General features: G+C 44.4%; 2 protein-coding genes across 6 annotated transcripts in view; one reads left to right on the top strand and one right to left on the bottom strand.

Moving 5' to 3' along the window:
• The window catches only part of LOC100566328 (uncharacterized), a 66,528-nt gene that overhangs the window by 31,031 nt on the left and 20,813 nt on the right, over positions 1-14,684 (bottom strand). Inside the window, exons 11-12 of the mRNA XM_062969297.1 lie at positions 11,203-11,496; positions 7,490-7,750 (exon numbers count right to left, since the gene is read on the bottom strand). Of these exons, the coding sequence (XP_062825367.1) occupies positions 7,490-7,750; positions 11,203-11,496 (555 nt within the window). The remainder of the gene's footprint in view (positions 1-7,489; positions 7,751-11,202; positions 11,497-14,684) is intronic.
• On the top strand, positions 2,995-12,734 carry LOC103280950 (zinc finger and SCAN domain-containing protein 31). Of its 5 annotated transcripts, none has more exons than XM_008121393.3 (4): positions 2,995-5,005; positions 7,008-7,789; positions 9,071-9,197; positions 10,613-12,734. In XM_008121393.3, the coding sequence occupies exons 2-4, from the start codon at positions 7,019-7,021 to the stop codon at positions 11,605-11,607; spliced, it is 1,893 nt and encodes a 630-aa protein (XP_008119600.2). In that variant the 5' UTR covers positions 2,995-5,005; positions 7,008-7,018; the 3' UTR covers positions 11,608-12,734. The 5 variants fall into 5 exon arrangements, with proteins under 5 accessions (XP_008119600.2, XP_008119602.2, XP_008119601.2 ...); XM_008121395.3 differs by having other exon boundaries at positions 2,995-5,102; XM_008121394.3 differs by having other exon boundaries at positions 2,995-5,121.

Raw genomic sequence — 14,684 nt, 5'->3', positions numbered from 1 at the left:
GCTGAAAGGCATTCGAAGGAGCAGATCCTGGAGCTGCTGGTCTTGGAGCAGTTCTTGGCCGTCCTGCCTCCAGAGATAGAGGCCTGGGTCAAGGAATGTGGTCCAGAGACTTGCTCCCAGGCAGTGGCCTTGGCGGAGGACTTCCTCCAGAAGCAGCGAGAGGCCAAGAGGCAGGCAAACCAGGTGAGAACAGTTCATTGTCTTGATTCTGTGTAGCTCACACTTTATCAATCCTGAGGCTCAGTATGGGTTGGGGTTTAGACTAGTTGAAAAATTTCACTCAGGCAACTCTTTTATAAAAAACTTTTTTCACATCTAGCATAGTCGTTGAGCCTGAATAATTTTGGGTTTTTAGTCTGGCATCAACTCTAAGAGATTTTAAAACATTGCTACATAGTCTTGGGTTCCAGGCCTCCCAAAGGGCTACTTATTGAGAGGTTTCAAAAGATCTCCTTTAGATGTTAAGCTAGAGTGGCACTGTAGTTAGGTTTCAGCTGAGGTTAGTCTGTGTCTATTTTTGAACCCTCTGAGACCTCCCATCTTTCCCTTTGACCCAATAATGTAGTCTCAATATACATTTTGGTTTTTAAAAGACATATTTTGTGCCTGAAACAGCCATGGAAGGATAAAAGAAATATAGTGGGGGTGAAGAGTCCTCTGCAAGGAACAAATGCAACCCCCCATCAAATGCCCAGGCAGGAGATTTAATGTGGGTTTGTGACTTGTAAGATCTGGGTTTAAGTCCTTTCTGGACCATAAAATGTGTTGTGTGACCATGGGCCAGTTTTTTTCCTCTGGTCCTAACCTACCTCACAAATATATTGAGGACTATGTAGGGGAGAGGAAAGCTATATATGTGAGATATACATTTGGCTAACAACGGATAAATATTTAAGGTGTTGTTAGAAGACGAGAAGACAGTGGATTCCCCTGAAGGTGGCCAAGCCCTGCCTGAGATGGAGCAGAAGAAGCTTAGTGTGGAGACCAAACAGGAAGATGACGACAGGGATGCTGGACCTATGGGTAAGAAGAATGGGCTGTTTGTGTCCTTGAATGTTGGTGATGCTCCCTTGAGTAAGCTGTCCCTTAGTCCTTTGGATAGTCTAGGCTCAAGGGTCTGCAAGGTACATGGGGCTCTCAGTTCCTGTACTACTTTGCCAAAGTGGATTGAAAGTTGTATCTGGAAGACCAAAGATTTCCCTTCCCTGGGGCAAGTTTAGAGATGGCATGGACAGACCTCTGGTCTGGAAATTCTCATCTTCTCTGGTGAATCCTCACCTGCATTATTGTGTCCAGTTCTGGCCATCAGAGTTAAAGAACAATCAGGGGAAACATACATAGAATCACACTGGATGATCTAGCAAAAGCCTAGAGAGATAATTTTCCCGTAAGTAAGTGAAATCATACATATGGATTCTGCTGATCTGGAAGACATAAAATATTTCTAATACTGTGGGTGAGGTGGTTACCAGTATATCCTGTAAAGATGTATAATCATAGTTAGAAGAAACCATCCAGAATGAACACACTCAAACCACCCCAACAGATGGCTGTCCCACCTGTGTTAAAAAATTTCCACAGTAGGAGACTTCATATTTCCTGAGGAAATACGTAGACACATTTGCTTTCTTAGTTTGTGGCAAAGTCTTGTACTCTTGTCATAATCTGTGGGGTGTGTGTGGGTCAGTGACTGTTGTTATACTTGATGAAGAAGCTGTATAAGGGAATTAACCTGAATAAATAAACATGAAGCTTGTTGAACCACAGAAATTGATGTTGTGTGAGAAAGAGAAGGAAATGAAAAATTAGTAAAACACTATATGGTTCAGTTTCTCTTTGGGCTCTTATTCAAAATTCAGAAACTTTCTTAGACTCTACAATTTTCCTTGGTCAGTGGGGAAAAAAAGAAGTATGGGATGATCCTAACTTCGCCAGAGAAAAATTTCCAAAAACTTGGAGCAACCACTGTATCTTGTTCCTCGTAAACCTTCCTGTTTCCTGGTGATATTGTGAGAATGGGTCTTAATTTGCCTTCTGCTTTGTTTCCAACAGGTGATGGATGGAAAAGTGAGAATGGGGGTCCACTAGGTGAGGATTTCTCAGAAAGAGCAGATTGTGAAGCATTGAAGGAGAATTTTTGGAACCAAGGTGCACCAGCTGGCCAAGACAGAAGCCACATAGAAGCCAAATCCTTCCCATTTCAGGTGGGAGACTTTCACGAAATCTCAGTCCAACAGGAAAGCGAGAAAGAACAAAGGGGATTGCTTTCCCCAGTGAGGACAAACCAGAATTAATGTTTGTAAAGACTTTCAACCAGAGTGGAAACCTACCTGAATGTGAAACACTTTATGAAGGGACAGATTCTAACATATACCTGAATCAAAGTATTTCTGCAGATAGGAGACAGTTTATGAATTCGGATCTTGGTAAGATGAAGCATCTAAGGATCCAAAAGGGGGAGAAGCTGTTTAAATGTTTGGAGTGTGGGAAACGCTTTGGTCAGAGGGCCCATCTCTCGAGACACCAGAGAATCCACACCGGGGAGAAGCCATATCAGTGCTTGGAGTGTGGGAAATGCTTTGGTCAGAGGACCCATCTCAAGAAACACCAAATGGCCCACATGGGAGAGAAGACGTACCAATGCTCCGAATGTGGAAAAGGCTTCAATTTGAGCACCTACTTGCTTAAGCATCAGAAGATTCACAAGGGAGAGAAACCACACCACTGCCTGAGTTGCAGCAAAAGCTTCTCCGAGAAGTCAAAGCTCATTAAGCACCAAAGAGTGCACACGGGGGAGAAGCCGCATACCTGCTCCGAATGTGGCAAGAGCTTTCGCAACCAGTCCACCCTTGTCAGACATAAGAGAATCCACACTGGAGAGAAACCTTACACCTGTTCAGAGTGCGGAAAGAGCTTCAGCCAAAGTCACAGCTTGACTTTCCATCAGAGAATCCATGCCAAGAGAAGCTGCCGCACAAAAATCAGTATTTTCTGACTGTCAGCATGGCTGTGTTTGTCTTTTCACTGAATCCAACAAACCATCTAGTGGCATCTTAAAAATAAATACCTTATATCATGCGTCCTCAAAGTTTTTAAGCAAAGAGTCAATGGTCCTCAGACTATTGGGAGGCCATACTTACAGTTTGCAAAAAAAAAAAAACCCCAAAAAAACATGAACCAATTCCTCTGCACACTGCACATATATCTTATTTGTAGAGGGGAAAAAACTGAAAGAACAATGCAATATTTTAAGATGAAGAACAATTTTTACCAACATAAACTTACCATTTTTTCAATGGGAAGTGTGGACTCCCTTGGGCTGATGAGACAGTGAAGTTGATTAGGATTGCAGGGTTGTTGTATGTCTTTCGGGCTGTGTGGCCATGTTCCAGAAGTATTCTCTCCTGACGTTTCGCCCACATCTATGGCAGGCACCCTCAGAACCTCGACAACACATTAATTAGGATTGTTGTTGTGTACCTTCAAGTCCTTTCAGTTTTAGGGCAGCCCTGAGACTACAGTTTAGGGCAGGGGCTGGGTAACCAACCTTGGAAAACTTCATGTCCCCCCTTGCCTTAGTTTGGAGACCCCTGACCTATATACTCATGTATCCTGTGTTGACATATCCACAGGTCAGTGTAAGTAGTGTACCCTAATGCTTATTTTTTAAAAAGGGCCCATCTCTATATCTGAGTAGCGGCAAAAGGCAGGAGCTTAGTCCATCCTGTCTTCTCAAGGAACACCTCCATATACAGATAGATAGATGCATAGATAGATAGATAGGTGTGATACATTTCTTTAACAAAATAGTCTTGGCTGTTTCTCTTTGCCAGGTCTGCTGGGTGTCTCTTCCCTTTTTCCTAACTTCTTCACTAATGCAAACTTTGCATAATCAAACTGCCATCTCCAATATGTCACCACCTCACAACCTCTGAGGATGCCTGCCACAGATATGGGCGAAACGTCAGGAGAGAATACTTCTGGAACATGGCCAGACAGCCCGGAAAACACACAACAACCCTGTTACCACTCTGTTTCTACAACTGAGCCCCTGCTGGACAGCAGACCAGCGCAAGATCTACTACCCCTAAGATTCTCAAATATCATAGCAGTGCTTATGTGTCTTTGGACTATATGCAGGGCTGTAGCCAGAAATTTTTTTCGGGGGGAGTGGTTGAACCCCTAGCACCCCCCACCCCTGCTACAAACCTGTCAATATCTGCTTGAGACTGCTTGAGATTGAAGGGACTCTTAATGTTTTGCGTCTCATAGATTTAGCATGGGGATTTGGTTAACCAGGTAAAATTCATGAGTAAACCAGGTTTTTTTATAACCTGAAAAATTTCGGGCGGGGGGGGGGGGTTGAACCCTTAACACACACACACACACACCCCTCGCTACAGGCCTGACTATATGACTGTCTTGAGAAACAAAAGATTCTTCCAGTTCACCCCCTGCTGAGAGACTGATTGCCAGAAAATCCCAGGATTCATCAAGGACTTTGTTCATCCACTTTTTATTTTATTTGTTTTATTGTCTTCTGGCTTTGCCCTGTGTTAGCCGCCCTGAGTCTCTTTGGGGAGATGGAGGCAGGATAGAAAAATAAAGTTGTTGTTGTTATTGTTATAATTATTATTATTATTATTATTATTATTATCGAGTTCAAAACAGATAATCTGGATTTTATATGGCAGTGTAGAAGGGGCCTTGGGAAGAGGTGGGTATGGCCATCTGTCCTGGGGTGCTTTGATTGTGCCTTCCTGTCTGGCACAATGGGGTGAGACTGGATGACCTTTGGGGACCCCTCTCTCCCAACTCTCAGGTATGGTTCTCATACAGAGGTGGGGAAAGGGTTAAGGCCATAGAGAGCCCCCCCACCAGGCCTAGGGAGGCAGCGTGGGAAAGTTGCTTGCGAACAGAAGGCTGTCAATAGAACGCTGGCTTTCCCAACGTTCCTTCCGGTCTGCTGGCCCCGCCTCCCACGTGGGAGAAGCAGCTTGGCTGGGTGAGTGGGCTCTGCAAGGCTCAGATCAAAGGGAAAAGGGATCAATAATGCCTTTGAGAAATGCATCAATGCAGGGAATAGGGATCCTCGCCTTGGAGTAAGGAGTCTGAAGCTGGGTCTGTGCATCTTCCAATGGGGGACATGTGACCCCAATAATGTGATTTCCTAAAATAATATAATGATGCATGCATACTTGTGTGTGCCTCCTAACAGTTCATATTTCTGTAGGTTTTCATGGTGCATATTGTGTGTGTGTTTAAAGAATGCATGGTTCGATTTATTTTTTGATGAGGCATGTTTAATTATGCATCTTTGTGCGTGTGTTTTTAAAATGATGTTTTGATGGTTCATGTTCGTGTTTTTTTAATCAGGCACATTTGTGTGTGTGTGTTGCAATGGTGCTCTTTTTGCATGTGTGTATTCTTAATGCATATTTTTCTGGGTTTTTTTATTGTGTTTATATGTTGTAATCGTTCATGGCTGGATGTGTATTTCATGTACATAATGCTTCAATAATGTATGTTTATGTCGGTGTTTGGATGATACATGTTTGTGTGTGATGATACTTGCTTGTAGTATATTATTGGTACATATTTATGTTTGTGGGAGCCCCCGGTGGCACAGTGGGTTAAACAATTGAGCTGCTGAACTTGCTGACTGAAAGGTCAGTGGTTCAAATCTGGGGAGCGGAGTGAGCTCCCACTGTTAGCTCCAGCTTCTGCCAACCTAGCAGTTCGAAAACATGAAAAGTAAGTATATCAATAGGCAACGGCGTTCCATGCAGTCATGCCGACCACATGACCTTGGAGGTGTCTATGGACAATGCCAGCTCTTTGGCTTAGAAATGGAGATGAGCACCAACCCCCCAAGTCGGACACAACTAGACTTAAGGGGAAATCTTTACCTTTACCGTATTTATGTTTGAGTTCTTAATAATCCAATATTTATGAATGTTTTTAATGATGTGTATTTGCATGTGTGTATCTAAAGCATGCCTATGTGTCTGTGTGCATGTGTTTTAATGGTGCATATTTATGGTTTTATAAGTTGCATGATTGTGATTTTTAAGGGTGTGTATATGTGTGTTTTAATGGTGCACATGTGTGTGTATTTTTAATGATGCGTGTTTGTGTGTTTTAATAGCGCATGATTCTGAGTGTGGTTGTGCATGTTTGTATGTGTTTGTAGTGATGCATGTTCCTCTTCGTTTGTTCTAACTATTATTATTATATTTATTTATACCCCGCTTTATCTCTCTTAAAGGAGAATCAAAGTTTCTTAACATAAAAGCATTAGCATACAATTTAAAATATACCAAATATGCAAACATTAAAACAGAATTCAATATAAACAGTATGAAAAAATGTCCAGTTAAAATCCATTAAAACATATTTAAAGCTAAAAACGACAGTGTCTCTAGGATTGATCTTAAAAGCCTTTTTAAAAACCTGTCTCAATGAAAAAGGTTTAGCTTTTTATCAGTATGTGCTTTTTGGTGATGCACATTTGTGGGTTTTTTTAAGGGTGCATGTTTGAATATGTATTTTTAAATAATGTATGCTTTAACCTTTGAGTCTCCTTTGGGAGAGATAAAGCAGGGTAATAATAATAATAATAATAATGGGTTGCTATAAGTTTTCCAGGCTGTATGACCATGTTCCAGAAGCATTCTTGCCTGACGTTTTTGCACTCATCTATGGCAGGCATCCTTAGAGGTTGTGAGGTCTGTTGGAAACTAGGCAAGTGGGGTTTATATATCTGTGGAATAATGTCTAGGGTGGGAGAAAGAACTCTTATCTGCTTGAGGCCAGTGTGAACATTGCAATTGGCCACCTTGATTGGCACTGAATAGTCTTGTAGCTTCATTGCGGCTGAGGGGCAAAGGGAAGGGGCCTGAGGCTGTTAGGAATTGTGGGCGTTGAAGCCCAAAACACCTGGAGGGCCCAAGTTTGCTCTAAGTCCTTAAAACTGATTATAATGGCAGTTATCCTCCTGCTTCTAGGCTGAGAGACGATGGCAACTGCGGCAAACATTGCAGCGACATCCATAGGACTTCCGCTTCTGGAGCAAGAAGCGCCGGAAGATCCTGAAGGATCCAAGCCAGGGAAGGAACCCAAACGGACAGGAAGAAGTCTTCAATGTGGGACGATGAAGGACCTCTTGGGTTGGGCGGCTCCCCAGCAGGTGAAGCAGGAACCGGGGGAAATGCTGCCTCAAGGCTGGGATGGGTCTCTCCAGGAGCTCCTCAAGGCCACGCAGGCCCCACACCTTGGGTGGGGCAGCCCACAGCTCCTGCTCCCCACACCATGGGAGGAAAATGGCAAGGCGTTCCCCTTCGAAGGTGTTGCTGACGCTTGGATGTGGCCCCGAGGGGAGTGGACGGCCCGGCCTCTGATAGGGGAGGCTCTGCCGGCCGCCCTCGGCTCGGAGGTGGCAATTCGGGGAGACCCCAGGAAATTAAAAGCAGAGGCCCCGAAGCCGAGCCCCGTTGTCGATGGAGAGGCCCAGCGCCGGCGCTTCCGGCAGTTCTGCTACCTGGAAGCGGATGGCCCCCGAGAAGTTTGCCTCCGCCTCCGGGCCCTTTGCCGCCAGTGGCTGGAGCCCGACAGGCTCTCCAAGGAGCAGATCCTGGAGCTGGTGGTCCTGGAGCAGTTCCTGACCATCCTTCCCTCGGAGATTCAAAGCTGTGTCCGGGAACGAGGAGTGGAAGACTGTGCCCAGGCAGTGGCTTTGGCAGAGGAGTTCCTGCAGAGGCAGCAAGAGAACACGCAGTGGGAACCGCAGGTGAGGCAGCCTCTCTGCCAATCATGGTCAGGGAGTCCTATCAGATTTGGAGGTGACGCCACATTGGGAGGGATAGCTCATACCCCGGAGGACAGGATCATAATCCAAAAATGACAGTGACACATTAAAGAGCTAGGCTAGAACTAACAAAATGAATTTCAGCACGGAGGAATGCACAGTATTACATTTTGGCCATAACAGTAAAATGCACAGAAAAGGATGAGTGACACCTGGCTTGAAAACAGTCCATGTTATCATGAATACTCTTTTAACATTTAAAAATGTTCTTTAATCCCTTTTCAGTGGGACAGAGTGCATCAGCACTTCCAGAGAAAGAAGTAAACGCACAGACTCTGGTACTGAGTTTTATAATAACTACTAGCTTGGGTACCTGGCAATGCCTGGAATATTTGAAAAGGGCCTTGTCTGTTTTTGGATGTTAGGTATTCTCAGTTTGATCATATGTTACTCTATGTCATAGAAAAACTCAGTCTTTCCTGTTGTTTTTTAATGAATGCTCCCATTAGAAAATACATAAGGATGTGGGTGAACTGCGATTTCCAAAAATCTTGGATCAATCCTCCCCAAACTCTGCCAGTATTTACAGTTGGCCGTGTTGGGTCAGTGTGCCAGGTTTGGTCCAGATCCATCACTTGCTGGGTTCAATGTTCATAATAACTTTTATAATGATAACTTTATTTTTGTACCCCACCTCCATCTTCCTGAAGGGACTCGGGGCAGCTTACATATGTCACAAGGTGCCAAAAACAATGCATAAAATAAACACACAGTGCAATATAAAATAAAACCACTAATATATAAAACAACAATTTAAGCTCAGAACAGCGCCAGTAACCTGTGTTCTCTGAATACAGGTCAACTATAGCTCTCTGATGCCAAGGTCAATCACCCCAAATTGGCAGTGCTGGGTCTGTGTGCCAAGTTTGGTCCAGATTGTCATTAGTGGGGTTCAGAGGGCTCACAGAATACAGGTGATCAGTCACTCTAAAGTCCACCTGTATTCCCAATCTTACTGCTTGGCAGAATGGGGTTGGACTGGGTGGCCTTGGGGGTCTCTTCCAACTCTAGGATTTGGACTCTGTTATTTGGATCAGAAAGTGGATACACACAGCAGTCAGCAGGCCAACAACAAAATGGGTCAAACCATCTTGCTTTCCCTCTCCCTTTCTGAGGCTACACATCACAGTGAGGTAGTGGCTTCTGTGCATTCAGACCACAAATCTGCTCCAGATTTTAGTCTTTGTTTCATTGCCATTCCAGGTGCCAAAGGGCTTTCAGGAAGCTCTTGGGAACACTGCCAAGGCAGAGCAAGGCCCATCCGACAATGGACAGTGGCAGCTCTACAGAGAAGCTAAGCAGGACAGCGATGGAGAGGCCAGCTCCTTGGGTGAGTAAGCCAACTCAAGGAAAAACCAGGAATAAAACAAGCACAGCTTGCTCAGTTTGGTTGATTCCTTCACCCCTCAGCCTAAATTAGGCTGCTAACAGTTCAGATGCTGCATGTTACAGATTGATGATGATGTCTGTGATCTAGAGTCACCTGCAGAACAATAACATGCCATGCAGGTTTGAAGAACAAAAATACAGGAATTTTACTGATTTCAAGAGATCAAAACCAGTAGTATTTTCAATGGTCCCTCTGATCACTTAAAGAAGTCCACAGTCATAAATGGTCCTTTCTCAGTCCATAAATCTGTTTCAGAGAAGAATACTGTCCTGGTTCTTCTCCCTCTTGTCTCAGCAGCAAACAGGCCTCAAAATAGCAAGGCTTGACTGAGTATACTGCTCCCTTCACCAGCAGTACTCAGTCAGCACCGAAAACTTGTCCTGTAGCAGCAGAACAGAAACAGTATCGAATCAATCCCAGGTCTTTTGCAGGCTCAGCCAATCGGCTTCATGCACTTCATTTTCCAATTAACACACACACATACACACACACAGCACAGTGCCTTTGCAAACCATGACACTGCACATATTATTTTATTGGGATAAGGTGGGAGGGATGGCATGGCAGCATTTCAATGTAGATATAGGTAAAAACAAACACATCAAAAACTTTTGATTTAGGAGCCATTCTACTAATAATATAATCATAATAATATACTTTATTTATATTCCGCTCTATCTCCCCAAGGGGACTCAGAGCAGATTACAGGTTCATATATAGCAAACATTCAATGCTGTTATACAATTGACAAAGACTTGACAGTACATGAACAGAGGCAAGCCTTCCCTCTTTTCATCTCCGACATCTGGCTGTGCTCGACTCGCCCATGGGGATTCAGCCATGTTTCATTTTCCATGCCAAGGAGCCTATCATCCATGGATGCCTTTCCTGGTTGGATTTTGGCCAGCAGGTTTTTCAGGGCACTTTTTACCTCCCCGCCAAAGTGGGTACTTATTTCCTGACATTTCGCCTACATCTATGACAGACATTCTCAGAGGTTATGAGGTACCTCACAACCTCTGAGGATGCCTGCCATAGATGTGGGCGAAACGTCAGGAGAGAATACTTCTGGAACATGGCCATACAGCCTGGAAAACATACAACAACCTTTATGTGATCTGTTTTTTTGTGGTCTGAAATAAGCACACTGGAGATCTATTTGGCTGCCACATTTCCCTCAGCTGTAATTCCCAAACAGCCTTCAAGGGCAGCCCAATGTTGAGTTCCTGGCTGTAATCTAGTTAGGAACTGACCAAGGCATAGGTACCACTGTGATGAGCTCTTACTTTTCCACTTTGGAATTTGGACAGGGAATGATTTCTGTATGTGTAACTCTCTGCTTTTCTATCTTCCAGCAGGTGATGGGTGGGTGAGCGAGACCGAGGAAGAAAAACCTCAGCTCAAATGTTCTGAGAAAACAGAACCATCTGAGGCCTTTGGAGAAGCTGCTTTTCTGTGCCAGGAGCAACTGGAAGCCTTTGAAAATGAACACAAAGCAGAGAATCAGCGTGAAGGCCCCTTTGGAGAGGAAGCCTGCCAGAAAGTTGGCCAGAAACATGGGGAGCAACCTGCCCAAGATGGGACCCACATGGACCAGAGGAAAAAGGTGTGCTTGGAATGTGGGAAGGGCTTCAGCCGGAGCTCCGACCTGCTGAAACACCGCCGGACGCACACAGGAGAGAAGCCGTACCAGTGCCTCCATTGCGGGAGGAGCTTCAGCGACCGCTCCAACCTGATCGCACACCGGAGGATCCACGCCGAGAAGAAGCCGTACCAGTGCTTGGACTGCGGCAAGTGCTTCTGCCAGAACTCCTACCTGGTCCGCCACCGGAGGACCCACACCGGCGAGAAGCCGTACAAGTGCTCCTATTGCGGCAAAGGCTTCAGCGACAGCTCAAACCTGGTGGTGCACAAGCGGACTCACACGGCGAGCGACAAGCCCTACCGGTGCCCAGACTGCGGGAGGAAGTTTGGCGAGGCCTCGCTCCTCAACCGGCACCAGCGCATGCACGCCAAAGAGCGGCCGTACAATTGTGCGGATTGCGGCAAGACCTTCCGGCACCGCTCCGACCTGGTTCGCCACTGCAGGACCCACACGGGAGAGAAGCCCTTCAAGTGCTTGGACTGTGGCAAGGGCTTCAGCCAGCGGTCCCACTGCAGCACACACGAGAGGAGGCACTCGCGGCAGAAACCGTTCACACAGTGTTCGGAGAACAGGAAAAGCCCCACTGACCTCGGGCTGCCGCCGAAGGAAGAAGTTGCAGAAACTTCTCAAAAAATCATGGCCCAAAAGGACATGCGGATGGGGCACATGTGTCTCCTCCTCCACACAGAATGGGGTTACCTATAGTGTGGTTTCCCTGATCGCTTGGAGGGAGCAATATGGAAGTGTCCCTTCCTCCCTCTGTTTCTCCTTCCCTTCAATCGAAAATGATTCACATAGTCCACCCACTTATTTTTTTCTTCTACAGACTAGGAACTTTCACAATGTGCTCGGACTGGAATTAAGATTAGCATTCAGCCCTTTTGGGAACCTCCTTCTTCTTTGTTTTGTTTTAAAGCATGCTTCTAGTCCTTGCGGCTTCCATTATAGTTTTCAAATCATATGTGCATAAACGATATCTCAAGGGATGACTTACACCCAAACAGTGAGTGGAGGGAGATCTTGAAACATGACCTCTCTCTATTCCAGATTGAGCCAAATGTTGGTGCAATTTGCAGAATGAGGCTCTCCTTTGTTGCCGTTATGGATAGCTTAGTTCGCAGTATACACCGGCTCCGTGGTATCCATTGGAGTTTGGTTCTAGGATGTCTCTGTGGATATCAAAATACATGGATGCTCAAGTCCCATTATATCTAATGATATAGTTTAATTAATGGAGCCCCTGGTAGCATAGCGGGTTAAACCAATGAGCTGCTGAACTTGCTGACCGAAAGGTCAGCGGTTTGAATCCGAAGAGGGGGTGAGCTCTCTTTGTTAGCCCCAGCTCCTGCCAACCTAGCAGTTTGAAAACATGCAAATGTGAGTGGATCAATAGGTACCGCTTCTGCGGGAAGGTAATGGTGCTCCATGCAGTCATGCCGGCCACATGACCTAGAAGCTGTCTATAGATAATACCAGTTCTTCGGCTTAGAAATGGAGATGAGCACCAACCCCCAGAGTCGGACACGACTAGACTTAATGTCAGGTAAAACCTTTACCTTATAGTTGAATTGTGTCTCTTATATAAAATGACAAAATCAAGGTTTGCTTTTTGGATTTTTAAAAATATTTTTGAAACGTGGATGGTTGAAATCTGTAGGTACCAGAATTCATGGACATGGGAGGCCAGATGTAGGTACAGAGGGCTCCCAGTATTTGCTGGAATTCATCTCCAGGACCCAAAATGGATACCTACATCTGTAGATACTCAGATCCCATTATATACAATGTTCCTTGCATAAACTGGGTTTCTATTTTAAAGAAAATTCTAACTGTGGATGCAGAATCCATTAGATGTAGAGGACCGACTATAGTTAGTGTTTTGACCTTCAGGCAAATGACCAAAAAGAAAAAAAAACTCATCAAAGGGATAAAGGAAGGAGTGGAAGGAGGCAACATTGCAACTCAAATATAGTTTATTCAGCTAATGTGTCTTGGGAATGATTCTTGGAAGAGATGTTGAGACAGCAAAGTTATGTTTTGTATTAATCAGATGCCTAAATCCAAAAAATATCAAATCCATTTATTATTTGTGTAGAATGGCTGCTTCTTATTGAATTGTTGAACTATTCTAGTTTTCATGCCTGCTGTCTGGACATGCATCTGCAACCCCTTTTTGTGCCAGCGTTATGATCTCTGCATGTTAGCCTTGCATCTGACAAATGTCAACAGGGAAGGAGGCACGTTAATCTACCCTGGAAAATTTGCGGGTGTTGTCATTCAAGAATTTGTATGTGACTTTTTTTGGGAGGGAAATGCCTCTGTCTGCATAGGCAGTTCCTTGCTCTGTTTTCAGAGGCTGCAAAATAAATCTGAACGAAATTGCATTAAGCATAGTGTTTTCTATATGTATAAAAAGTCAAAAGTATGTTTTGTGTGTCTGTCTGGGGTGAAGGGGGCTCTCTGTGATGTCACTGGATTGGCTGCTGCTAGGTAAGCTGCTTTGAGTCTTTTTGTGGAGAGAAAAAGCAGGGTATAAATAAACATACTCAATAATAATAATAATAATAATAATAATAATAATAGACAAGAAGCAACTAGAAAAGCCTACGCAATCCCTCCTGGGCACACAGAAGGATGGGCGACTTGGAAAGTGCTGAACAGATCCAATCATAAGAAATGGGGCTACAAAGTGGAATTCATGGCATGTGAGTGTGGAGAAGAGCAAACCACAGACCACTTACTACAATACAGTCTGAGCTCTGCCACATGCACAATAGAGGACCTTCTCACAGCAACACCAGAGGCACTCCAAGTGGCCAAAGGAAATCTAGTATAATGCCGAGTTTTTAACCTTGTTTGTGTTTATAAATACATTATAACTGTATCCTCAATTTGCTCCTGACACGATAAACAAAATGCACAGATAAAAGTCATTCTGTCAGCCAGCTTTGGGACAATCATGGGCACATAACTAGTCTCAAGTGAGCCTCATAGGCAAGAACATTGAAAGAGGAGAGGAAATTGTCAAATTAATGGAATTTGTAATTTATAAGCATTGAAAGAGAGTATATATGCAAAGCCTGCATATTTCAATGGACACAGCATATTATTTGAGAACACAGAAATGCTGGACCACTCTAACAACCACTGTGTCAGACAACACAGAAGCCATTGAAATCCACAAGCATGTGGACAATTTCAACAGAAAGGAGAAAACCATGAAAATGAACAAAATCTGTCTACCAGTATTTAAAAACTCTAAAATCAAGGCTGTAAATAAAGAGCAACACTCTGAAAACAGGGGAAATCCAGACATTAAACTTATCAGGGCTAGCTAACACCTCCCAACAAAGGATTCCCCCAGGCAGGAATCAGCCAGGCTTTGAAGCTGCAAGAGTTTTCAATGCTAATCAAGGTGATTAATTGCACTTGCCTCAAAAAGACAAGAGATATTTCTCCCACCCTGGATCTTCCGCAGATATATAAACCTCACTCGCCTTATTTCCGACAGACCTCACAATCTCTGAGGATGCCTGCCATAGATAATGGGTAAAATGAAACATCCTTGACAGCCTGGAAAACTCACAGCAACCCAGTGATTCAGGCCATGAAAGCCTTTGGCAACTTAATGACTGTGTTGTGAAATGATGCTGGTCTAAAAGATGTGTCACTAACATGAAATGTTTGGCGAGTTCTGGGTTAATCTGTTAAAGGCAGAAAATAGTGGATTCAAAGGATTGGCTTTATGTCCTTGTCTTCAGACGCCAATAACACCCTGTGCT

The sequence above is a fragment of the Anolis carolinensis genome, chromosome 2 (assembly GCF_035594765.1).
Source record: "Anolis carolinensis isolate JA03-04 chromosome 2, rAnoCar3.1.pri, whole genome shotgun sequence".
NCBI classification, from domain to species: Eukaryota; Metazoa; Chordata; class Lepidosauria; order Squamata; family Dactyloidae; genus Anolis; species Anolis carolinensis.
This window is presented reverse-complemented; position numbering and strand designations above follow the sequence as displayed.